The 23,977-nt window shown below is 42.5% G+C and overlaps 2 protein-coding genes and 2 long non-coding RNA genes across 5 annotated transcripts; 3 read left to right on the top strand and 1 right to left on the bottom strand.

Annotated features, from left to right (window-relative positions):
- Nucleotides 1–1,740: 1,740 nt before the first annotated feature.
- LOC144383269 (uncharacterized) lies at nucleotides 1,741–6,714 on the bottom strand. Its single transcript, XR_013450634.1, has 3 exons — nucleotides 6,516–6,714; nucleotides 4,451–4,632; nucleotides 1,741–2,429 (listed from the first exon to the last, which is right to left on the bottom strand). It is a non-coding gene; the product is annotated as an uncharacterized LOC144383269 (long non-coding RNA).
- Nucleotides 6,386–16,703, top strand: LOC144383253 (uncharacterized). 2 transcript variants are annotated; one of them, XM_078080278.1, is made up of 16 exons: nucleotides 6,386–6,599; nucleotides 6,738–6,798; nucleotides 7,629–7,854; nucleotides 8,131–8,256; nucleotides 9,565–11,144; nucleotides 11,951–12,994; nucleotides 13,121–13,260; nucleotides 13,396–13,451; nucleotides 13,534–13,597; nucleotides 13,854–13,970; nucleotides 14,084–14,283; nucleotides 14,427–14,574; nucleotides 14,669–15,295; nucleotides 15,434–15,786; nucleotides 16,475–16,516; nucleotides 16,609–16,703. In XM_078080278.1, the coding sequence occupies exons 5-8, from the start codon at nucleotides 10,718–10,720 to the stop codon at nucleotides 13,411–13,413; spliced, it is 1,629 nt and encodes a 542-aa protein (XP_077936404.1). In that variant the 5' UTR covers nucleotides 6,386–6,599; nucleotides 6,738–6,798; nucleotides 7,629–7,854; nucleotides 8,131–8,256; nucleotides 9,565–10,717; the 3' UTR covers nucleotides 13,414–13,451; nucleotides 13,534–13,597; nucleotides 13,854–13,970; nucleotides 14,084–14,283; nucleotides 14,427–14,574; nucleotides 14,669–15,295; nucleotides 15,434–15,786; nucleotides 16,475–16,516; nucleotides 16,609–16,703. The 2 variants fall into 2 exon arrangements, with proteins under 2 accessions (XP_077936404.1, XP_077936403.1); XM_078080277.1 differs by lacking the exons at nucleotides 16,475–16,516; nucleotides 16,609–16,703 and having other exon boundaries at nucleotides 13,396–13,597; nucleotides 15,434–15,835.
- Nucleotides 16,704–16,814: 111 nt separating this feature from the next.
- On the top strand, nucleotides 16,815–17,821 carry LOC144383415 (uncharacterized). Its single transcript, XR_013450777.1, has 4 exons — nucleotides 16,815–16,889; nucleotides 17,360–17,448; nucleotides 17,551–17,653; nucleotides 17,741–17,821. It is a non-coding gene; the product is annotated as an uncharacterized LOC144383415 (long non-coding RNA).
- A 139-nt stretch (nucleotides 17,822–17,960) lies between these two features.
- LOC144383249 (uncharacterized) lies at nucleotides 17,961–23,974 on the top strand. Its single transcript, XM_078080274.1, has 8 exons — nucleotides 17,961–18,093; nucleotides 18,290–18,430; nucleotides 18,553–18,610; nucleotides 18,745–18,766; nucleotides 18,853–18,948; nucleotides 19,240–19,325; nucleotides 19,489–19,526; nucleotides 20,612–23,974. Exons 1-5 carry the CDS (start codon nucleotides 17,969–17,971, stop codon nucleotides 18,909–18,911), a joined length of 405 nt encoding a protein of 134 aa, XP_077936400.1. The 5' UTR covers nucleotides 17,961–17,968; the 3' UTR covers nucleotides 18,912–18,948; nucleotides 19,240–19,325; nucleotides 19,489–19,526; nucleotides 20,612–23,974.
- Nucleotides 23,975–23,977: the final 3 nt, after the last annotated feature.

The raw sequence follows: 23,977 nt of genomic DNA, 5'->3' as shown, positions 1-23,977 counted from the left end.
GTAAGGGTTGGGAACATTTGGGGCTCGTGCGTGGACGGCTGCATTAACTGCATTTAGGTCCTGCACGAAGGGCCACTCAGTTGGTTTGCCTGCATCTCTGATCTTTTTAACTGGAAAAATAGGTGTTCTTACCGGCGAGTCAGGACATGGAACAATGACTCCGGCCTTTAAGAGGGAGTTGAACACCGATGTTATACCGTCAATGGCCTCTTGGCGCAGTGGGTATTGATGTTTGTGGGGACGGAAGTCTGATCGAGGACTGATGACCACAGGTTGACATTTTTTGATGAGTCCCACGTCATATTTATGCGCTGCCCACAAGGTGTCTGGAACAGAACTGAGGGCAGGAGAAATAGAGGAGACATAAGTCAAAAATGTATCAGTGTGTGTGTCAGAAAATATGTTTTTTTTTCATCCATGACATAAACAGATCTGAGAGCAGGTGTGCAAAATGCGAATGGCTGTTTAAAGAAGCCTGTCGACGGAGAGCGCATCACAATTGGATCTGGTGTAGCCTCCCAATCTGCATTTAAGTGTGGACCAAAACAATGCCATACATGCAATTTGATCATTCAGATCCTGTAGAAATAATGCATCATATTGCTTATCTGGCCCATGTGACACATGAGCTGTGCAGAGATATGAAGCATCCATGCACTCTGCCTCAGGCTGGATGCGTGATGCTGCCAGGTGGGACAGTTCTGATTGTGAGTCAACCGGAAGCCACCACTGGTACACAAACATTGGATCACTCATAACTGTCTTTGCCATCTGGTCAATGGCTCTGCATCTCACCACTTGCAACCCTGTAGGAGTGGAGATGAGGCTAATGCTGAAAGAACACATGAGGTCTCCCATTAGATTAATGGGACAGCAAGAGGACAGCAAAAAGGAATGTTTTACTGTGATGTCTGGTTCAGGGTCAGTTGAGTCAGTGTGTGTACTGGTCATAGGTGCCGTAAATCTCTCTACAATAGTCATCCCTGAAGCTCCTTGTGAGAAAACCTGTTTTCCACTAAGTTTTTGACCTGGAAAATACTTTTGTTGTATTACAAAATGTGTAGCCCCCGAATCAACCAAAAACGATAAAAGTTTCCCTTGAATTTGCACCATAGTGGTGGGCATATTTTCAAATGATTTTCCTGAAAATGTGTGTTTAAGTGAAAGCTTTTGTTGTGTTCTCAATTGCTCTGTGATGTCCATGAGAGCTTGTTGTTGCTCCGGTGTGTGTGTGTGTGTGAGTGTGAGTGTGCGTGCAGAAAGCATTTCTTCATTGCAGGCTGCGGTGTGTGTGTGTTTTACTTCCCTTATCATGTGAGGCCTCAGCATGGTTGCCGTCTCCCCCTCACATGCAGCCTTCTCCCCCTCCGCCTCACGTCAATCGGAATGTGCGTTGCCACCCCTTCCTCGTCTGGCCAGTCCACCCCCCCATCCTCTACGAGGTGCATTTTGTGGACATTCTCTGTGCCAATGTCCTTGTTCGCCACAGCGCAGCATGTTTCTTTACATCCGCGAGTCGCGAGTCTTCTATTCCAGCAACAGAACGCTGCACATTCATTTTTATGTCGGGCAATAGTCCATTCATGAAAGCATTCTTCAGGTGTGATTCCCATGTCCCCAGAGCGTCTCCTAACACGGCGGGTTGTGGAATGCCACTGTTAAGATCAAACACTGTGAGAAGTCTTTGGTAGTAATCATGGACGGACTCAGCTGTTGCCTGCTTGGTATTGTTGATGGGAGTCATATCCACTTTGTCCGGGAACAATGTCCTTATGCCGTCGCTCAAAGCCGTGAGTGCGTCTCTGTACGGCTTATTTTGATTTGAACTCCATTCATCATCGGCCGCACTGGTGTCTCCTGCAACCAGCTGGTTGAGCTTTTGGTAGTGAGTCGGACCCACGTGACTCATTAGAACACGTCGAATTTCAGCAAAGTTGGGCTTACAGAAGTCCATGAATGCTTCAGCAAACAGTCTTCCCGAGTGTTGTATCGGTGGGAGATGAGCCATTGCAGCTCTAATGTCCGTATCAGTCCATGGCCGGAAAACAAGTATGGGACTTGAGTGTCCTGGTACTTGAATCATTGGGGTTTGGAGCACAGATTTTGCATCCGGGGGAACTCCCTCAGGGGCGAAAGAGGGGGAAAAACATCTGATGTAGATGGTTGCTCTGCAATCAGTTTGTTGATGGCAGAAGTGTCCCCTCCGGTTGCTCCTGGAGAGCGAGATTGAGTGAGGAGAGCAGCCTGTCTCTTTTCCTCCTCTTCGCCGAGGAGTCGTTCCTGTGCTGCTTTCACTGCCGCTTCCTTTTCCTCCCTCTGCCGGGTGTAGTGAACTTTTTGAGCTTGTGACCATGCAGACGAAGGTTGCTGGTTCGCAGATGAAGCAGGGTACGGTGGTGGGCATGTGTTGAGGAGAGGGCCGCCAGCCCCTGTGAGACACGGATACAAGGGAGAAGAAGCACATCGGCCATTTTGTTCAATAACATTTGGAACTGGTTTTTCAACCAATGTGGTTTTTGCGCATGTCAATTCTTTAGCCATTTGTTTCCTTTCTCTACATTCACATTCTGTCATGATCCGGATTCCTCCTTGTTTTGTTTTTCTACTCACACACACTTACACCCAGCTGATACTCATTAACACACCTCCTCATTCCCATTCATGCTGTCACTCGCCCTAAACGCCCACAGCCGCTTTCCATAGCAATCAACTCTCACACTGATTCTCAACTAACCTCTTTCACTGCTTAATTTGTTTGACTATTTCTAACCACTGTTTCTCTACTCCCCTGTCAGACTGTTGTTGAACGCTGAGCTGTTGCCTTGTCCCTGTGTTACCAATCCAGCGTTGTATTTTTTCGAGATCTACTTTAAGTTTTGTCCCGGACTGCGTCTGCTGACGGCAGCCCCCTTAGTTCGAGTTTGGGAAGAATAAAATACATTTTTCCCGCACCTCTGCATCTGGGTCCTCTGTTCACCTCGTAACAGAACAGTCTGACTAAGATGGACCCAGCGGAGGAGGCACCTTTTCGCTCGGCGATCGAGGCCCAGGGAGCGCTTCTTGGAAGACATGATGGGGAGATTTCCGAGACACGCCGTGTGGTGGAGAGTCTCTCCGCCCAAGTTTCAGACATGTCATCACGGCTCCAGTTCCAGCTGGAGGCCCCCAGTGTTCGCGGAGGTTCTGCTGAACCCCGGATCAACAATCCCCCGTGCTATGTCGGTGAACCTACTGAGTGCCGCTCTTTCATCACGCAGTGTGAGGTCGTTTTTTCCCTGCAGCCAACCACCTATGCACGTGATTCGGCGCGCACCGCTTTCGTTATCTCCCTGTTGAAGGGGAGGGCGCGCGAGTGGGGAACTGCCGTCTGGTGAATGGATTCGGATCTGACTGAGCGCTTTGAGTTATTTAAGGAGGAGATGATCAAGGTGTTTGACCGATCCGTCCACGGACAGGAGGCTTCTCGAGCCCTCGCCGTGCTTCGACAGGGTAGACGTCCAGTTACAGATTACGCCATTGAGTTTTGTACTTTGGCCATCTCATCTGGCTTGAACGAACCAGCCCTGGTTGCTCACTTCTTGGAGGGTCTTAACTCTGCCCTTAAGGAGGAGATATATGCCCGTGAGATTCCTGATCGGCTCGACCAGTTGGTGGAGCTCGCTATCCGTCTCGAGAAGCGCTTGGAAATGCGCCGCCACGCTCGAGGTTGGAGAGAGGAACAACCGCTGCCTTGTCCCTGTGTTACCAATCCAGCGTTGTCTTTTTTCGAGATCTACTTTAAGTTTTGTCCCGGACTGCGTCTGCTGACGGCAGCCCCCTTAGTTCGAGTTTGGGAAGAATAAAAGACATTTTTCCCGCACCTCTGCATCTGGGTCCTCTGTTCACCTCCTAACACATTCATCCTCCCACCATTTCAACCATTTACTTTGTTTCTCAATGTTCTCCAAGTCTTTGCCTTTTATCACCCTCTGAGTTTTTATACCCTTCTCTTTTCCCTCTAAGCATGTTCAGTTTTATTCTACTGAAAGAACCATTTGCAGGGAACCCAAAATCTTTTGACCACTCGGGCAAAAACTCTAGAGATTAATCTCCATATTTCCTTCTCATCAGATCCACAATGGGTCAAGGGTCACAATTATGCGTTTTCAGAGTGTTAGTCTGAATACAATCGGAATACGCACATTGCTCCCTGTCTTCCTCAGTAAAAAGTTGGATGCTGATGAACCAGAAATACTGTATAATTACTCTTATAATTTTATACACATTTTTCAAATAACCGGATAAAAAGACAAGTTGTCATCATTAGAAGCCCAATCAAATAACCGAAATTTGGATTTTCTAAGAGAGAAAAAATAATTTAAAAAAAAAGGACTAAATACCCGTCTTTGTAATCTGTTATCACCCGTTATAATTCAGAAAACCCCGTTTGAAAATCAGAATATCAACTTACCCGATTCGTGTGAAAATCTTCCTCATCGGATCGTGTTTAAACCAATCAGGTCTCTTTTGGTCGCCGGTCCCCTCTCTCTGAGTGTGATGAGGTATAGGGCAGAATCACGTTTTGGTGGATCCTGAAGGGGTCCCTTCCCGGACGTCCTCGGAGTCCCGACGGAGCTTCAAACGATCCCACTTCTGATAACAAATTGTGGTGGAAGATTTTGCACAGACAATCGTTAAGTAAGAAAGGCTCTGAGTCAAGTATGTCTTTTCTCCGTTTATTTCCTTGCAAGGGAAAAAGGGTCACAACAGCTACGTGGTCAGTAGACTGTCAAGAACCTCCTTTTTGCCCCCAACACATCGAGGCAGTTCTTATACCTAAGTTTAGATATCGGTGGCGTCAACAGAAACCTTTGACCATCTTGTTGAGTCTCTACAGCCAGGGTACTGGGAACATCTTGTCCATGTGAGACACGTCAGTTCTTTGACCGTGTCCTTGCTCTCCCAACATGCTAAAACAAAGGTGGTCATAGACATAACAAACACTTTGTTCCATCTCTACAGCTATGATTTGGAACCATCTAATCGAAGTGGGAGACATCAGTGCTTATGTCAGGGCCTTTGTGATCTAAGCACTTGCAACTAATAAACTGGTTATACAAATGAAGCATTTAAAAGGGTCACATATTATTTTCCTATTACAATATACATATATATATATATGCCTCAGAGATCTTATATATACATACATACATATATGTGTACATATATATATATATATATGTATATGTATATATACATACATATATATGTATATACATATATATGTATATACATACATACATATATATGCACATACACATATGCATATATGCATATACATATATATGTATATATATATATATATATATATATATATATATATATATATGTATCTCGGCCCCGAGACTCGTTCCCCCGACCCCTCCAGTCCCGGCCCAGAGACTCCTTCCCCCGATCCCCCCTCCAGTCCCCGCTCCCCGACTCAGGCTCCCTCCCTCCCATCCCGTGGTCCTCTCCCACCCTCCCGTTGGTGATTTGAGGGCTGTATGGGATAATCATTAATATTTTAACATGGTTTTTCAACGTTTTTCAAATCCTCTTAAACTCTTCAACTTTCAGACTTTTCAGCTTCGCGAAACTTTCAGCTACAGACCCCATTTCAACTTTCAAATGTTGACACAAGTCTCAACTATTTTATGAAGCTTTCTGTAATTTCAGCTATTTTTTAAAATTCTTTTCAGCTTCAGCTTTTTGCATTCCAACGCATCTTCAGCAGGAAAATGCATTTTCACACAATTTAACATTTGCACACTACCATAAAATCAAATATACATTAAAAAAGTGCACAATAACTAAATCCAACATGCTTAAAAACACACACACACACATTAACATTTTTCAGTTCTCACAAACACGTGCAACTTCCTTTGTCTTCTTTCCCAATAACGGTGTCATTGCACTTTACTGCATTGACTATCAAAGGGGCGCTCACACAGTTTATTGTTGCATTTGACTCTTAACAAGTCGTTGTCATGGGGACACTGGTCAGCTCGGGGCCCCAAGCAATTGCTTGGTTTGCCTGTCCTGTTGCCACGGGCCTGATACCACCACCCCGGTCTGCCACTCTTTTGGCACTGTCCCAAACTTCCACGCAATGTTGAAGAGGCGGGTCATCCAAGACAACCCCCCAACACCCATTGCTTTCAGCATCTCCGGACGGATCTCATCAATCCCCGGGAATTTGCCACTGCAGAGTTGTTTGACTACCTCAGTGACCTCCACCAGGCAAATTGACGATGATCCCTCCTCTGCCTTCAGCTCTGCCTCTACCAAAGAGGGCGTAGTAGTTGGATTCAGGACTTCCTCAAAGTGTTCCTTCCACCGGCCGATAACCTCAATTGCGCTCAACAGTAAACAGTTACTGTTAACAGCTTGGATGGTTCCCCATTTCCCCATCCTGAAGTGCCACTGGGTTAAACTCCAATGTAGCAGCACTCAGCCGGGGACTTGTGAGTATCCCCACACTGGCCTCTCACCTCACACTATGGGCCACTCCAGAGTAGAATAGAGTCCGTCCCCTATCCAGGAGTGTGGTTCCAGAGCCGAGGCTGTGCGACGAGGTAAGCCCCACCAGATCCAACTGATAATGCTCCACCTCCCGCACATGGGAACGTATGTATATAGGCACTACAGGCAGTTATTCAGGCTCCACCTACACTAAGACACTGTGCATTTCTTACCTTATCTCTCTTCTTCAGTTGTTGTCAATCAGAGGAAGAAGCAGTACCAGGCTCTCACACTCTCTCCTGGTTTATTAAGGTAAGCATTATATTCATCCTCAAAATGAAATATACACACATACGAGTCAAAAGAAATATTACTCGATAGCTGAACCTGAAGGCTTCTTGTTTGTCTCATTTTGTTCATTGTTATCTTGGAAACATTTTTTGTTATCTCCACATTACCACATTATTACACTCACTATTTCTTGTTTGGGCTTTCCGTCACAAGAAAACAAAGAAACTACTAGAAAGCTCAAGAAAGAAAAAGCAGACTTTCAAATATTACCTTTAAAACATTCCTATTGTGGCAGATTGTCAGATTCACAAACAGATGTTATTGGATATATTAAATAACACAGCATTAGCCGTTTACTAATAAATAGCATGTTACTGTAGTGAGATTTTAGTGTCCTATGGAATAAAAAGGTACATGAGTGGCATCCAGTCACCTTCTACAACGTGTTCTATTTTAAAGGAAAGGTGCAATGTCACCAAACCAGCTTTACCAGCACATTCCTGAGATTACAGAGAGAGAGAGAGAAAGAGAAAGAGAGAGAGAGAGAGTTTCTTCACTTCCCTGAAATGGTCCTGAACTTTAATTAGCAAGTGATGATGCTTTCCGAAAGCATTTTGTTCTTTCTCTTTTCTTTCTTGTTCTTTTCTCCTAGCTGGGAGTAAAAGTGGGCAGGCTGTGTTGGATCGATTTATTCTTTATTTATAAATGTTAACAAAAAGCTGAAAATCAAAGGAAATGTTAGATAAAGCACATGTTTAATGCATTCTGTCTCAGAAATTTCAGATAATACATTTTTAGATTAGGAGGATCATTTTGGTTCCCATTTTTAAAATATTTTTTCCTGCTTGCAGGCTTTTTCTCAGGCTCCTTCAGCACATATCATGGCGATGGCTCAGGGACCTTTTCTTGTAGGAACAGCACCACCGTTCGCTCCAGTCCCCAACCCGGGAGTCACTCAACCGCAGCAGCCCAGTGTAAATATCGCCGTCTCATCGCAACAGACCGTTCAACAACCCCTTCAACAACAAGTTCAACAACCTGCTTACATCCAACAGCAACCTCAATTTGTGCAGCCAGGTGAGTATTTCCAAAATGTAACTTTGCGAATGCCGAATATATAATACAAAGTGAGAAAGCTTTGCAGGTTCAAAAAGATCATTCCTCAATATTTGCGCTGCATTATTAGCTGCAATTTATTTCTTTTACTTTCTCAATAATTCCAAACAATGACTAACATAAATGTGTTGAGGAATACTGAATACTATGATACAGCAAATGAAACATTTTTACTGTACAAATTTAGAGATTCTCCAAATTAAAAGTCCCATATTTGCATGTTCTCAATATATATAGTCTCTCAACCTCAACCGACCACCCAACCCGATGTAAATATCGCTGTCTCATCGCAACAAACCACTCAACAAGTTCAACCACCTGCTTACCAGTACATCCAACAGCAACCTCAAGTTGTGCAGCCCGGTGAGTATTTGAAATCTATAGGACGAAGGAGAGAGGGCTAGCGCAAATTGTGGCACCGGCAACTTGCTGAGGCACTTCCTGTTGCAGGTTGCGGTGCCACGGCGAATCGTGGCAGCTGCCTCGAGTTTACGGCAACTGCCTCGCCTGTTGCCTCGGCTGAGTGAGGTACCTCGAGCGGTACCACAAATTCAGGGGCCGGTTCATCGGTTGAGAGAGGTACCTCCAGCGGTACCTCGAGTTAAGGGAGTCTTGCCACGACCTAACGGAGGCATGCAACGACAAAAGGGAGCGGTGGATCGGCTGATAGAGGTACCGGGAGTTTAAGGGAGAGATGCCACGGCTGTTAAGGGAGAGGTGCCACGGCTGTTAAGGGAGCTGCGCCTCGGCTGGTAGACGTACTGGGAGTTCAAGGGAGAGATATCACGGCTGTTAAGGGAGCGGGAGTTTAAGGGAGAGGTGCCACGGCTGTTAACGTAGCGGGAGTTTAAGGGAGAGGTGCCACGGCTGTTAAGGGAGCAGGAGTTTAAGGGAGAGGTGCCACGGCTGTTAACGTAGCGGGAGTTTAAAGGAGAGGTGCCACGGCTGTTAAGGGAGCGGGAGTTTAAGGGAGAGGTGCCACGGCTGTTAATTTTAGTATTCCTATGTATGCAACATGTGACAGTATAATACAGTTTAAGTACGACTGTTATCTGCGGGTTGAGTTGCCGTGGCGAGTCGTGGCAGCGGCCACAACTTCACGACAGCTGCCTCGACTTTGCGGCAATGATGCCTCGACTGTTGCAGTTTTCTTTTCATATTTTGACAAAATGTGACAATACTATCCTGCACTATCCTGTACTATCCTGTACTCTGTGCTTAAGAGTACGAGTTTTGTTGGTTGTAATTGGTTTAGTCATAAAACGCCGATAAGTGATGCAATAGCTTCCCGTTTAAGTTCAGCTAAGGTAATATGGGCTAAGACCACTCGTAGCCTTGGTTACGATAACCACTTTCCGGCAGCGCCCCAAATTAATGCAAATTGTAAATATTGATGCATTGTAACGTTGAAACTAACTGAAAAGCACTGAAAAGTGGTGAAAGCTATTTGGATATATATGTATGGTATGTATATATATATATTATATATATATATATTATATATAGGTGTGTGTGTATATATGTATGATACAGTAATAAAGGATATTGATTTGTATATTATATCTGTTCATCATCGTATATATTAATTTTATGTGTCTGTGTTTATATGTATGTATGTTTATATATTTTATCTCACCTTTTTAATAATTTTTTTTCTGTTTATCTCAACAGGACTCTTGTTTGGGGAGGCAGTAAGAACAATGTGACCGCATGAGGCCTAAACAGCATCATTCCAGCTATTGTAAACATGACGTGATCAATCAGTTTGCCACAGTTCCTGTCTTGCAGGTCCTCTGGCGAGCGCAACTGCCACGACTTGCCGCGGCAGTCACCATGACATGCTGCAGCAGCTGCCACGGCTTGCAAAGCAGTTATCTCGACATGCAGCTATACCAGGGGTGGGCAAACTATGAGTATTATGAATTAGAAATTATAGTAACGACCGCTGTAACACTTCTCCGTTCCCGACTTGAGTTTCCTAAAGCATGATGAATGCAAAAGACCAGCATAGACGTTTCTTGAATGGATGAACACCTCAGATCTGTCCTGAGAATTGCCAGAACAAAGCTGACACCAAACTATCTGCACTGGCAAAAAAGGGGGACCAACAACACTGTACCCACTGAAATGCAATGTAATGTAAAAATGTATGTTCACTTTACTTTTTAAGTTAAGTTTTAGATTTTACTTATAATTTATATTGGTTGACAATATAACTCTCTATCCATCTGACACCGGCCGGCCCGTCTGTCAAATTTTAAAAGTCAATGTGGCCCCTGAGCCAAAAAGTTTGCCCATCCCTGAGCTATACAATAAGAAAATAATGTCTTTGAGAGTCAGTTTGTCGCTGTAATTGTGTTTTGCTGTTGATATTTGTAATAGTATGGCTACTTTTAAATCATATGTGTTTGTGGGTTTTTAAATGTTTTTTGTTTATTTATTTGTTATTTTATTTTATTATATTTAATATATATATATCCCCGCGGGGACTGGTCGGGGGCATGGAACGTGGGGCCGGTACCGGTCGGGTTGGGGGCGTGGAACGTGGGGCCGGTACCGGTCGGGGGAATGGACCGTGGCACTGGTACCGGGGGCATGGATCGTGGCGCTGGCTCGGGGGTCGGGGGCATGGATCGTGGCGCTGGCTCGGGGGCATGGATCGTGGCGCTGGCTCGGGGGTCGTGGACCTTGTTAGGGGCGTCGGATCAGGGGTCATGGGCTTGGGTCGGGAGGCCGGGACGGGAATCTGCTGCGGCCCAGCGCTGGACGTTGTGCGCTGCGGCCCAGCGCTGGACATTGTGCGCTGCGACCGAGCAGGGTCGGGATGTTGCTGCGGCCCAGCGCTGGACACTGTGCGCTGCGACCGAGCAGGGTCGGAACGTCGTCGCGGCCCAGAGCTGGACGCTGTGCGCTGCGGCCGAGCGTGGGGACCGTAGGTAGCCTGGAGCCGGACCGCATGGTCCATCACCCGCTCCCAGGAAGAATCGCCGCCGGACGACCACGAAATGGCCTCCTCTTCTGGGGACCATGTGGTGGGCGGTGGATGGTGACCCAGATGCCTACTGAGGGCTCCAGATGGGGAGACGGAGTAGTACAAGTACCCAGCTGGAACCCCCGGGAGGACCGTTCCCCCATTACGGGCAGCCCGCTGGAGACTCCGTGGACCGCCCATTGCCAGACGGGTTCCCCTGAACTCGTCCAGGGGAAAAAACTCTGCGTAGTCCTTTCTAGGTTGCGTCATTCTGTCACAGGTGCGGGTGGGAGGCAGGACTCAAATGCAGACTTGCAGGAAACAAAAAGCTTTAATAGTTAAAAGATACAAAAATCCAAAAGGCCAAGGGGCAAAAACACACAGGCATGAAGTACGGACATCCAAGACAAAAGACAAGGACAGGCGTAGCAAATGACAATGACGCGACAAGTGACACAAGAGACACACGGCTTAAATACACAAGGGAGGTGCAGGTGATTGGACACAGGTGGAAACTATTAAGACGATCACAGGGGATGACGGGACAAGGCAGGAAGTGAAGTTACCCGGGGACACGAGTGGCAGAAAACTACAAAATACAACAGGAAGTGAACCACACCGTGACACCTACATTCATTTATGATCAACAATCTTATAATAGTTCTTTAGTTAGTCTTCCAGGAGAATATGTACTGTGGTGTCTTTCAGATGTGTATGACATATTGTAAAAATAAACAGTTTGCCATAATATTGCTGTTGAGGTAAATAACCTCACAGTGGTTTTGGTTCTGCATATCTCGTGCTTTGGGACATCAAACAATCTAATAAATTATTGCCGTCCTATAAACGCACTGTCGGCTGCATGTCTTGGCAGGTGGCACAAACAGACTAAGCATCATATTTTGGCAGCATGTACTGCTAGGATATGCTATCCCTATTTGTTATTACACATTAGAGCCAAAACTACATACTGACGAAGTTTGTGAAAACATAGTTGTATAGAAAACCTTCACATTTAAAGGCATTAGTCAAGGATTATGTTTATATTGACAGCTGTGATAATATATCTTGTTTTTGTTTTTGCAGAGAAGCCAAGCACTTCCAAGCGAAAAGCCAACACAGATGATTCCATAAATGATACAAATCCCAACAGTTCTGCTTGTCCACATTGCACGGCTGTGCTAAGTGCCCCCAAAAACTTAAAAAGGCATATAAGAGATGTACATAATCTTGATACATCTCCCATGATGTGTATTGACATAAGAAACGGAATCTACGTCACTGCAAAGTACGACCATAGTCCGTTTTTTCCAATTCATGTGATCAAATCCACACAGCCACCACAACTCGATTGTGAGGTGGAGAAGTGCGGCACGTTCATGAAAATTGCCTGGTCATCAGGCAATCCTGGAAAGGAATGTGTTCACTTGGAAAGGACAAAGACTGCTAGGCCGTATGTCAAACCAGCAGTCCTGCAAACTACTTCACTGCAGGACATGGTTAGCAAAGGCCTAATGTCATCTGAGTGGGGGGGGGAATGTGAACAACACAACATTGCTGCCACCAATGACGGAGTCAATAGTGTTTTTCCTATCTTCTTTGAAGATGAGAGATACTCGAAACGGTGGTATTTCTTTTCGGTGTTCACAAATGAAACGGACAACTGGTGTCACTTTGGGAGGACAAGGGTGACGTTTGATTCAGTGGGAGGACAGTGGAACTGTCAGTGTCGGGGAACTGGTCGATCGCACCGCTGCATCCATCGTATGATGGGAATGTGGTGGATTTTCCAGCAGTCCCCAGGCACACTGGCATCCTCGGACATCCAAATGAAGGACATTGCTGACTTGGAAACTCACATGGTGGAAAGCAGCATCACATGTGAGCCACACAACCTCAACACGCAAAACACCTGTGTAATGACTGAGTACCTGGCAACAAAAAAGCGGATCCCATGTCTGCAAGACTTGCCAGTTAAGCTGAGGACTCAGGAGGAACAGCCACCAGAATGTTTTGTGCCTTCGGAAAGTACCTGCCCCTACTGTCCAGGCCCCACACCTCCAGCACTGAATCCTTTAAAGATTATCACCACTCAGGCAATGGTGTACGGGATAAGCTATGTCCATAAAGGTAAATCAACAATTATTTCTTACATGGATGTTCCCCTGATGAGATCACATTATATCTGGCCTCAACAGCCAGACTGCTAAAGAAGGCTTTGTGTATGCATGATTCAACTTTTAATTTTCTTTATAGGTGTTTCAGTTGCGGAAAAACATTGCCCGACGTGTGCTAACGTTGTGAGATTCCAGGATTATTCTTCCGGATTTCACAACTTTAACAACCGTGTGATCGTAACACTGCCATTGTGTGAGCTTCTCCTGTCGGGTTTGTCGGTAACACATCTGTTAATGTTTTTTTTGCATTTTAGTCAAAGACAACAGTGTCTTTCATGAAAAGGTTAAGCATATTAAAGCATGTACAAAATTATGTACAAATGGATATTTGTTTATCATGTTTTTCAATAACAGAACAAGACAACCAGTTGACGGATGCTTGACACTCTGTCATTTTTCAATGACAACCGGTACCACCATCAAATAGTGTGGAGAGCATTCCATCACTTCCTTTCACTGTCAGACTTCAAGTTTGACTTCTTCTGTTACCAGTGTGGATACCACCCAGCCGTCATTGTAGCAGATGCAAATTGGAAACTGGCCTTCGATGTCCCTCGTAAGAATATTTTAGCTTTCTGTTATATCTCCCTACTAAAATTAAAATTATAATGAAGATTTCAACAGATGCAAATATGTGCCTGTATTAAGGGTGTTAGATTTACAAGGGCTCTATAATAAATGACTTGCTTGTACATCCAGTTTTGTATAATGGTCAATCTTGTTTAATTTAAACAAAGTTAGAGGTTATGTTTTTCTATGAGAGTTCTATGTTCAGCACGGTTTTGTAATTATGTAAACAAATTCATTTGCAGTTGGGACATTTAAAAGGCCTGATCCAGACACCATAGCGGACAAGGACCTACAGGTGGACATTGTCAAGGTGTGGTCGGATCTGGACCGGTCACAAATTGCTGAGGGCCTCATATCAGGTTTGGACCAAATTGTTAAAGTGGTATATATTATAATTATGTAATTATGTATATGCTCCACTAACTAAACCTTTGAACAAATGAATGTTCAATATGATATGTTTTACAAATAGGGTCTTCGGTGGCGAATCCATATTGCTTATCTGTTGGCCACTCCACTTTGGCACCTTGGATGGAAGAGCACACCAGAGTTGGAAACGTTCTCCCTAAAACAGAAGTTAAAAAGGCAATGAAAAGGAAAACTGGAGATTTCAAACATCCTCCCAAAAAAATAAATGAGGACATAATACTCAAACTGATTGAGTCAAAGAAGGTACACACATTGACAATCTTACTATTTTGATGTATGCAAGTTATTTATTCTCCATACGATAGATATTTCTACTATTGATAAAAGATGTGACATAATTATATTTGTGTTTGAAAGTACTGAAATGGGCCTCTGGAATTTTTCAGCCACAGAAAAAGGATCTCCAGGAAGCTTGTGACACCCTGGGTGTCTCCTCAGAGGGGTCCATAGCCGACATGCTGAACAGGCTTCAGGAATTATTAAACTTCAAAGATGTTTACCCAAAGCTGTTTGTGAAACTGCAGAAAGCTGGTGGTGTGATATTATTTGTGAAAATTCTTCTTCTTTTTACATTCTATAAACTTTAGTTATATGATTGCCATTTAAAATCTTGTTTTTTATTCTGAAGGTGGAGTACTTCACTTCAGCTGTCCGCATGGCGTTGTGTATTACGTCAACATTCTCTTCTGGACAGAGTCCGCTAGAGATCACACGGACGGGCTGCTGAGTTTTAAACACTTCGGACATTTCGGACGTTGCAGGACAGGTTGCTCGTCACACAAACAACCGCACAAAACAGCAATATTTCCAGCCATTTGACGGAAGACTCTGTGGCACAACATCAAACAACAGGAAACTGGCGGCTGATAAACAATTAAAGGTTGACCTGCAGTGGGTGAAGAACCTGCGATCAACATTACCACTGCAGGAAATGCCAGATAGTGTTAGGATGGCAGCAAGGCATCCTATCACAAAGACATCAGACAGGTACTCCCTGTACGACAGATTCCACCAGAAAAACCAAAGAAGGCCAGAAGAGAAGTTGAGAAGCCTCAACATCTGCCCTAGTTTACGGAGAGAGGTGAACTCATCTGTTGCAGAGCAGTTCAATCGTGTACTTTCTTCGGTAAAATATTCATTGTGCCAAATGAACGAGCCACACTTCAAACAAACCTTAAGGGTGCTCATCGACCTGCATAATGAAAGAATAAACACAACCTTCAACTTCATGGGATGCTGGGACTGCAGTCTGCCGGTAAGTTTGATTAGTATATACTATGCTATAGTAATTCTTCTAAATAATACTTGATAAAATATACAGCTTAACCTATATTTTTAATTGTTGAGGATCATAATTATCAATCTTTGTTTTTCTTTGTTATTTTGTTCGAAGCAAAGGAAAATCCACTTCTTCCTTCGGTGGGCCAAAACATTGAACATAAACGAATGAAGTCGTCATTTGTTGCACGATCCTATGCAATCACTGTAAAGGACCAGGTAATCTGTAAATATTTGTGTTATTTCTTGTTTGTCCAAAATGAAGCGATAAATTAAACACTCATTTTGTTATCATATGTGTGTGTTAAGGAAAAACTCAAAGAACTATTCACAGGATGCCGTGCCGAAACGGCAACTATAGTTGAAATATCGAGGCGATATGCAGTGTCTTTAAAAGACATTCGGAGTGTTTGCCCACCAGAACTGTTGGGGCAAACTTCAATGCTCATGCCGTGGCTGACTGATGATGTAAGTGTACTGTTGTGGAATATTTCAATAAAAGCTCGGTAGAAGAGAATGATTTGTCTGATAAAACAGAGTCTTGATGAATGATCAAAGTTGCAAAAAGTCCATTTATTGCTTGCAAGCAGGAGGTCAAATACACAGGCACGTATCACAGTGCTCTGTGGAAATGGCGTCTCCGAGCACAAAAGACACTGAGTTTTTATACACATATGAAGGACATTCTCCGTGCCAGCCACGAGAAGCTGCAAAGCAGGTTGAGATAAGAACCCAGGTGAAGCTGAGGGTAGCACACACACAAGATCCTCCTAAATGGCCGCTGCAAATCATTGTTACTTGACATGAAAGTAAAACTTGGATCCAGAACTTTCGTGCAGAATAAGATATCAACCAAGGCCATGAAGAGGAGTCCTTTGTTTTGAAGCTTCTATGAGATCGAGTCAACCGTCCTCCCTTCTCAGAGCACAGCTGCAAACCAACATTTTGTATCATACTGCTCTTTGCACATCAGGGTCAAATACAGGACACTTGAGACACGGCTTTAGCAGAAAACAATCTTATAACATATTTTTACCATTACAGTACCATAATGACAACCATAATGTCAGTTATAATGTCAGTTAGCAGAATTTAAAGACAGAAAGGTTTTTATCAGAAACTCAGAAATGTACTTAATCTTCCTATTGAATTCCAGGCAGTCAACTATCGAGTAGCACAGCTGGCTCAAGAAAACCAGGTAACCGTTTAAAATTTCATCCATTTATTATTATTTTATATTGATGCTTTTATATGTTCGCACACACATTAATTACATGTTCTCTGTTGTAGTGTGGTGCTTTGGGTACCTTTGATTTCATTTTGTGGCACCGACAATGGAACAACAGTGGAGCAGTCAGTGACCGTGTTGTTAAATGCATTCCTGTAGGTGCTTTTAATAATGCTTTATGCATAATGAAACAAATTGTACAAATAAACAAAACACATCTGCCCTGATCATGGATGTTGTAATACATTATATTATTGTTGTGCTATAGGTTGCAGACAAAGTATTCCTGCCGAGAATTGTGGGCCATGCCACTCCAGAGACAGGGAACCATTTCATACTTTGGGTGAGCTATCATTGATTTAAAGGTTTTTATATATATTTTGTCTTATACAACTTGACAGGTAGACATGTTGGTTTTAAATTTTTGGTGACTGTGGGTCTGTTCATCTACATTGTCAGTCAACAAAACTTCACTGCCAGAAACGTAGTTTTGGTATTTTATTCTAACTTAAGCTTTAAACCAAAATCACACAGTCCAGTGTCCTTTAATTTAAAATCGCTTTCAAAGTAAACCCAATTATCTCGCACCCTAACCCTGGAAAAAGTAAGTCATGCATCCATCATAACTATTTTAAAACTCATTTACTGTAACTCCCTCCTTTCAAAATATTTACCCCACACCCCCACCTGCTGATCCCTTCTTATAACAATATTTTGCAGACTGGCTTTGGATGTTGATGATGTTTTGATTATTATTTAAGAAAATAATGTCATTTTTTAGAATGTAGTTTTGACTGAATTACTTCCTCGTAGGTGTTTGACTTCAAAGCCAAACAGATTCGAGTGTATGATTCATTGAGGATCTTCCCCAGAATCACTGACACCGACATGGATCTCCTCAGGTAAAGGGAGAGACACATAACGTGTATGTATTTATCAATTCTCGGCATGGCAATATAACAATATGATGACTAAAAAATGATTGTTACTTGTTTCTTTTGTAGAAATGCCTTCAGATGTTCGGGCAGCCTTCAAGATTGGACTGTTACATGTCCTACACAGTGGAAGCAGAACGACTGTGTTAATTGTGGAGTGTTTGTCTGTTCTGTGAGTTGCTTGTTGTCTGAGCTGCTTGTCCAACTGTTCAGTGCATGTGTGTTTTGTGGGAATGATCTAAGCAAATTGTTTCCATAGGCCGCAGAAAATGAAGTGGGAAATCTAGAGGTCACTGGGGAGGCTCTCACTTTGAACCAATGCAGGACCCTTCAATTGCACCACGCAGCCCACATGATAAAACATGTCGATGCTGAGGTAAGACTAACTAATTTTAAGTCTCTTAAAATGTATAATGTTAAGAGAAATACTGTGACTACAACAAAGGTCATGATTACACAGGACTTCCCACCAACGGCAGAAGAAAGGATGAAGAAGAAAGTCTGTGAAACAAGACTTCAGGAAGCTGAAGCAAAAACTACAGACTCCAGCAGCCATTGCCTGGCCTGGAAAAAAAAGGCATGTTTGTTCCAGCGAGAAACTGGGACAACTAGGTATGTGCAATATTGGTGACAACTCAAACATACTTAATTTATTTCACACACAGAAAAGTTGAAAAGTTCGGTTTTATGTAAGTAACTTATCTTTTAAGGGAAAATGCTCTACATGTGGGAACATTTGCTATTGACGAACCTGATAGTATTTTAAAATGATTGTGGAATAAGTTGTCCCACTTCTGTTTTTTCGTAGGCTTTTCCACAGCCACATCAAGCAAAACAAATGGGTTCAGTGCTCATCTTGCAAAAAATGGCTGCATTTTGAGTGCGCCGGGGTGGAAGGTTACTGCGCATCAAAGGATTTCTTTTGTGGATGCAACATTGTCACAGATGTGTAAGAATAATCTCATGGCTCCTTACATATATGATATAAACATTGTGATATTGGAGTATGTTGGGAAAGTACCACATGAAAAGATTGTTGTCAAATTCAGCCTATGCTTTTCTCTTAAACAGAGACAACATCTTGGAGTCTGTTAAAGCAGAAGAAATACTGAAGGATGAAGAGATAAAGGTAGAGACATACATTGTACATTTTCTTAAGTGAGCTGTAAAACGTTTTTTCATATAAAATGGTAGTTAACAATCATACACACTGTTCAGACTGGTTAAAAACTAAATTTATAAAACATTCATCTTATGTTGCAGGACTTGGAGAGAAAACTGCAGAGTGGGCATCTTCTCTCAAACAGTTCTATTTTTGGGATGGTATATGAAATGCTTTTTGACGTTTTTCCTATTTACTTGTTTCCACAGACAGAACAGATTGTCCAGCGTCTGGACAGCATACTGTCGGTAACTGGAACTGTAGCTGAGAAGCAGCTATTTATTACAGAGGTCATTTTGCCGGAGGTGAGATATAGAGGAAATTAACCAAATCAGCCACTACTGCAACTATTATGTTTACAGCGGAAAATAATCACATTTATTTGTGACTTAAGTAGTTGAGAGATCAAGTATCAATGGACAATTGAAAACACCATTCAGAGAATATAACCCAAACTTACAACTGCAGGATGACTGAGCATCGATGTCTAGCTGCAAGAAGCATAACTTAACTGGGTACATAGGTAATGGAAAGTATCCATTTCAGTGATATAAACATGTATGATAAGATTCTGAATATTTTTATTGTTTTTGTAGGGCTTGATTGAGTGGTTGCAAAGGACCAGCAACATGTGTCGATACCAGGCAGAATCTCTGCTGCTGGAGAACACATCAAAAAAAAGGTAGACACAACTTTCATTTTAATTGTGGGCGAGCATGAATATGTGCAACATCCCTAAATTGACTGTGACAATGCTGGCTAACAGCGTTTTGCACGTCAAGTTGACATCATTGTAATCACAGAATGTGGTAGCAGTTCATTCAAAGACCTAATTTTTTTCTCAGTGCTGAAGACACGTCAGGGAGTGACCGAGAAAGCAGTGGTAAGAGGTAAGTGTTCAAATCGTTGCAGTACATAACCAAGACACAATTACAGATATGATTTTGAGCACATTTATTTCCGCATTAAAAAACAAAGCAGAGATTATTTTATTTCACCCACTACTATCCATCCATCCATCCATCGTCAAACCACTTATCCTGCACACAGGGTCGCGGGGGGGCTGGAGTCCATCCCAGCCAACTTCGGGCGATAGACAGGGTACACCCTGGATTGGTCGCCAGCCAATCGCAGGGCAACACAGAGACACACAACCATTCACACTCACATTCACACAGCTACGGGCAATTTAGAGTCACCAATTAACCTGATCCCCAGAGCATGTCTTTGGACTGTGGGAGGAAGCCGGAGAACCCGGAGAGAACCCACGCAGACACGGGGAGAACATGCAGACTCCACACAGAAAGGCCACTGGGTGGAATCGAACCCAGGACCTTCTTGCTGTGAGGCAACAGTGCTAACCACCACGCCGCCTCCCACTACTAATATTATATATTTTTGTCAAGATTACTAGGCTTAAAACAAAACTGTTTTACGGACTTATCTGCTCAAACGCAACACTTGATGGCAGATATCATTCAGCGCATTCACAAAACATCAGAACTTGATTTATGCATTGCATTCATGCACAGTAAAAACAACGGACGTAAAAAAACACCATATAGATGAATCTAGTGATTCTTTAATAAAATACTTTTTAAGAAATTCACGTTTGTCTCCCTAGTAAACAATGAAAAACTGTTTATAGCATGATATTGTCATAAACCTTCCTCTTTTTCCTTTCCACCCCTTTCTTGTCATTTACACACACTCGCACCCCCCCTTCACTTAATTACACCTGCTCATTCATTCCCAGCTGCTTCTCATTCTCTCATCTCATCGTCCTCTCTTCCTGCTTCCTCTAATTAGACACTATTTCTAGCCTCCCTCTTCCCCTTGTTCTCCGCCAGAGCATTACCTGTGCACCCGACGTACCTGAGCTCGTTGTCCCGTATCGCCTGCCTTGTTGTGTCCTGACGGTTCTTGCTGAACTATTATTGTCCCGTTGCTAACCTCTGCTTTACACAGCTTCCTGTTTGACGTGAGCTGACTGCTGTCTGGTGCGTCTCCCTCGGCCTGGACCTCGTTCTCTGCTCACTGGGCTTCACCGTTGCCGGCCAAACGTCCGTATTCTTCTGTTTGTGTTCATTAAAACACTTTACGTTCCCTTGCGTTTAGGTGGTCGCTTCTTCACAAGCACAACAGATATAGTCAAAAGGAAATAAATGTCATTTAAAGAATGTCATTTTTCCTTTTACGGAACATCCATCATGAAGGTACTGTCTGTTGCCTGATCATGAAACAATATAGAATAAGGTTAATACTTTAATCCAGCAGCTTTTGTGCAATCACTGGATATCTAAAAACAGTCATGCACACAATCTAGCTCAGGCAAATTCTTTTGTCAACAATTGTAGTCAACATTAATTTAAATGAAAATACTGGTAACTCCTATTATATACCGACATTCAATTTTAGACATGTCTTGATGGCACCCACCCAGTGTTATTGTTTGTTCATATAAATCACATACCCATTGATTAGTTCCCAAAGTAGAGATTGTAACCAGGGCGGCAAGTGATCTTAGTCCATATTCGCTTAGCTGCACTAAAATGGGAAGCCGTTGTATCACTTACTGGCTTTTTATTACTAAAACAATAGATAGATAGATACTTTATTCATCCCTCAAGAGGGAAATGTTGGTATCACAGCACCATGTACAGGGAAGAAAATAGAATATAAAGATAAACATAATGTCACATTATATACAATATAATAAGATAGAAATATTCAATTATTAAATTAAATTAAATAAACTCAAACAAAAGAATAACCTTCCAAAAGTCACAATAATAATAATTTGTAGAAGAGGAAAGAGCAGCAACATCACAGCAGTACAGGGTTATTATTGTCATTATTTAGCATGGGATGATTTATTGTGTTATTGCACTGGGCAGGAATAATAATACTAGTTAATAATAGTTAATAGGTAATAATAACTACCAACACTAGTACTTTTAAAGGCAGTATTGTATTATCACATATTGGCAAATTATAAAACAAACATATAACATATTTGGGAAATAAAACGGCAACTGTCGTGGCGCAAAGTCGCGGTAGCTGTCGTGAAGCCGCGTCAATTGCCTCGAAGTTGTGGCAAGTGCCTCGAAGTCGTGGCAAGTGTCTCGACTTCGTGGCAAGTGCCTCGAATTCGTGGAACTGCCTCGTGAAATCGTGGCAAGTGCCTCGAAGTCGTGGCAAGTGCCTCGAATTCGTGGCAACTGCCTCGTGAAATCGTGGCAAGTGCCGCAGTGTCGAGGCAGTTGCCACGATTCACCGCGGCACCGCAATCTGCAACAGGAAGTGCCTCGGCGGGTTGCCAGTGCCACGAATTGCGCTAGCTCCTACTGGAGAGTGGCAGAGTTGTGTGTGATTGGCGTTTCGCGAACAATCGGCTTCTAGAACGGCGGGATCCTGTTTGGAAAGACGAGAAATACAGCCAATCAGTGCAGGTCTTTATTTGTCAGGAAGGCGGGACACGCAGGTGTCATACAGCGGCGTCGGATTATCCACGTATGGTATAAATAAACGATTAAATTATGTGAAATTAACGGTTATTTCTAACAGTTTCTACTCAACCCGTGGCTTTAATCGTGTAATCGCGATCAGAGCCACTATAGAGTCTTAACTACATGCGTCTTCACTTTCTATCGCTATTTACAGTGTCCATTTTCTTTTCTTTTTTTTCTTTTACTAGAGACAACGATTTGTGGCCTTAATTAGAAGTAGTCTAATCCTTCATGCAATAAATTGTAACTATAGTACAAACACTTTGAAAATGTATTGTAATGTAAACTACAGTATCAGTGTTATAAGTATTATCAGTTAAATGTTGTTAGAGTGTTATACATGTATTACTTATATCCTTATATATATACTGATTCAATAATTAAGCATATAAGCATATTAACTAGTCCATATACCATAAGGTTCTTGAATTGGAAAGTATCTATAACTCTAATAAAATGAAGTGAAGTTAATGGAACGTGTCCCACCTGTCATGGCAAATAATACAGCATAAATGCATTAAGAATGGTCATGATTTGCTTGTATTTTTTTAGGAAGACAGGGATTTATGATTAAAAAAGTATAGCTTCTGCTTTACAATAAAGATATATGTCAGATTTACAAAAGAAGATTCTTTTTAGGGTGATTGGCTTTGCCCGGTAGGAGATCGACAATCCAAAGACAGCTTCATTTTTCTAGCAGCAGCATTGCATTTCTTTGTAACCTACCATTGTTTTTAAAGATCAGATTCCCTCGGAAGAATAATCAGTCTTTGGGCCATCATTAAAGGAAAAGCTATTTTGCTCGTTGTCCAAAATACAGAAACCGTTGGTCAAGAAATCCCAAAGATGGAAATTTGTGAGTTAGGCAATGGTGTTTTCCAGCACATTGTTTATTTCAAAAACGTTTGACCTACATTAGGTCAGTTACAGTGGCTTCTTAAATATTCTGTTTATATTGGAATACATTTGAGAAAGCTTTTCATTTGAGTAATAGTATTGTAGAATAGTATTGCATTGTACTACCTTTAATTGAATATGACACTTTCTCATACTGAAAGGACAATCGTGAATGCACTTAAGAGTGCGTTACTTGAAGGCATCCTTTTATCCACTTCTAATTAGATGTCTAAGACAATGCCTTTTATAGTGGGACAAGCCTTCAGGGATTTTCTCTGCTATCTCTCTATATTATTCTCTCTATATTGAGGCCTCATATAACAAACATAAACACATTATTAAGTGCATTTAATGCAAATACAACTGGCCAAATATCTTTGCTCTATTGCCATCAAGTGGATTAAACGGATACTGCGGCTCTTCAGGTTCTTGGCCGTCGTGAGAAAGAATGCTGCAAATGTTTTATGGGAAATATCATACGGATACTGATAGATTGATAAATGAAGAGCTTCAGTTATAATCAATACTTTCTTCCGAGATATAACAATTTATAAGTAAAAGGCAACAAAAAAACCCATCCGAATATGGGCAACATATTACCATAAACCTATAACATAAATAATCTAGATAAATAATAACAAGTTATAAAAATAGTTTAGATATTAGATATTAAAGCTTTAACCCTGTTCCTTGACCTCCGTGTTTCTGGCTAATCGCAGCCATAGAAATGCGCACGACGTTCTTTCTGAACAGGATGGTGACAGATGCATTCAGGTTTAATGGGAAAGAAATCTAATCGCATTAAAAGTGATGGACCCTTGCAACTGGAACTTGGAGATTTGTGACCGTTATTAAATTTACGCCATGGGGACCACAGAAGCCTGCCGTCAAATTGATTTTAAATTTAGGAATTCCCATCTCATCTTCA

This window comes from Gasterosteus aculeatus, chromosome 9, assembly GCF_964276395.1.
Source record: "Gasterosteus aculeatus chromosome 9, fGasAcu3.hap1.1, whole genome shotgun sequence".
NCBI classification, from domain to species: Eukaryota; Metazoa; Chordata; class Actinopteri; order Perciformes; family Gasterosteidae; genus Gasterosteus; species Gasterosteus aculeatus.
The sequence above is the reverse complement of the archived record's forward strand: the minus strand, read 5'-3'. Positions and strand labels throughout refer to the sequence as shown.

Coding starts and splice junctions, on each gene's coding strand:
- LOC144383253 (XM_078080278.1), top strand. CDS start 10,718: ATGTTGCTGCGGCCCAGCGCTGGACACTGTGCGCTGCGACCGAGCAGG. Junction 11,145..11,950: donor GTTGCGTCATTCTGTCACAG/GTGCGGGTGGGA, acceptor TTGTTTTTGCAG/AGAAGCCAAGCACTTCCAAG. Junction 12,995..13,120: donor GATAAGCTATGTCCATAAAG/GTAAATCAACAA, acceptor TTTTCTTTATAG/GTGTTTCAGTTGCGGAAAAA.
- LOC144383249 (XM_078080274.1), top strand. CDS start 17,969: ATGAAGAAGAAAGTCTGTGAAACAAGACTTCAGGAAGCTGAAGCAAAA. Junction 18,431..18,552: donor TGCAACATTGTCACAGATGT/GTAAGAATAATC, acceptor TCTCTTAAACAG/AGACAACATCTTGGAGTCTG. Junction 18,611..18,744: donor TGAAGGATGAAGAGATAAAG/GTAGAGACATAC, acceptor CTTATGTTGCAG/GACTTGGAGAGAAAACTGCA.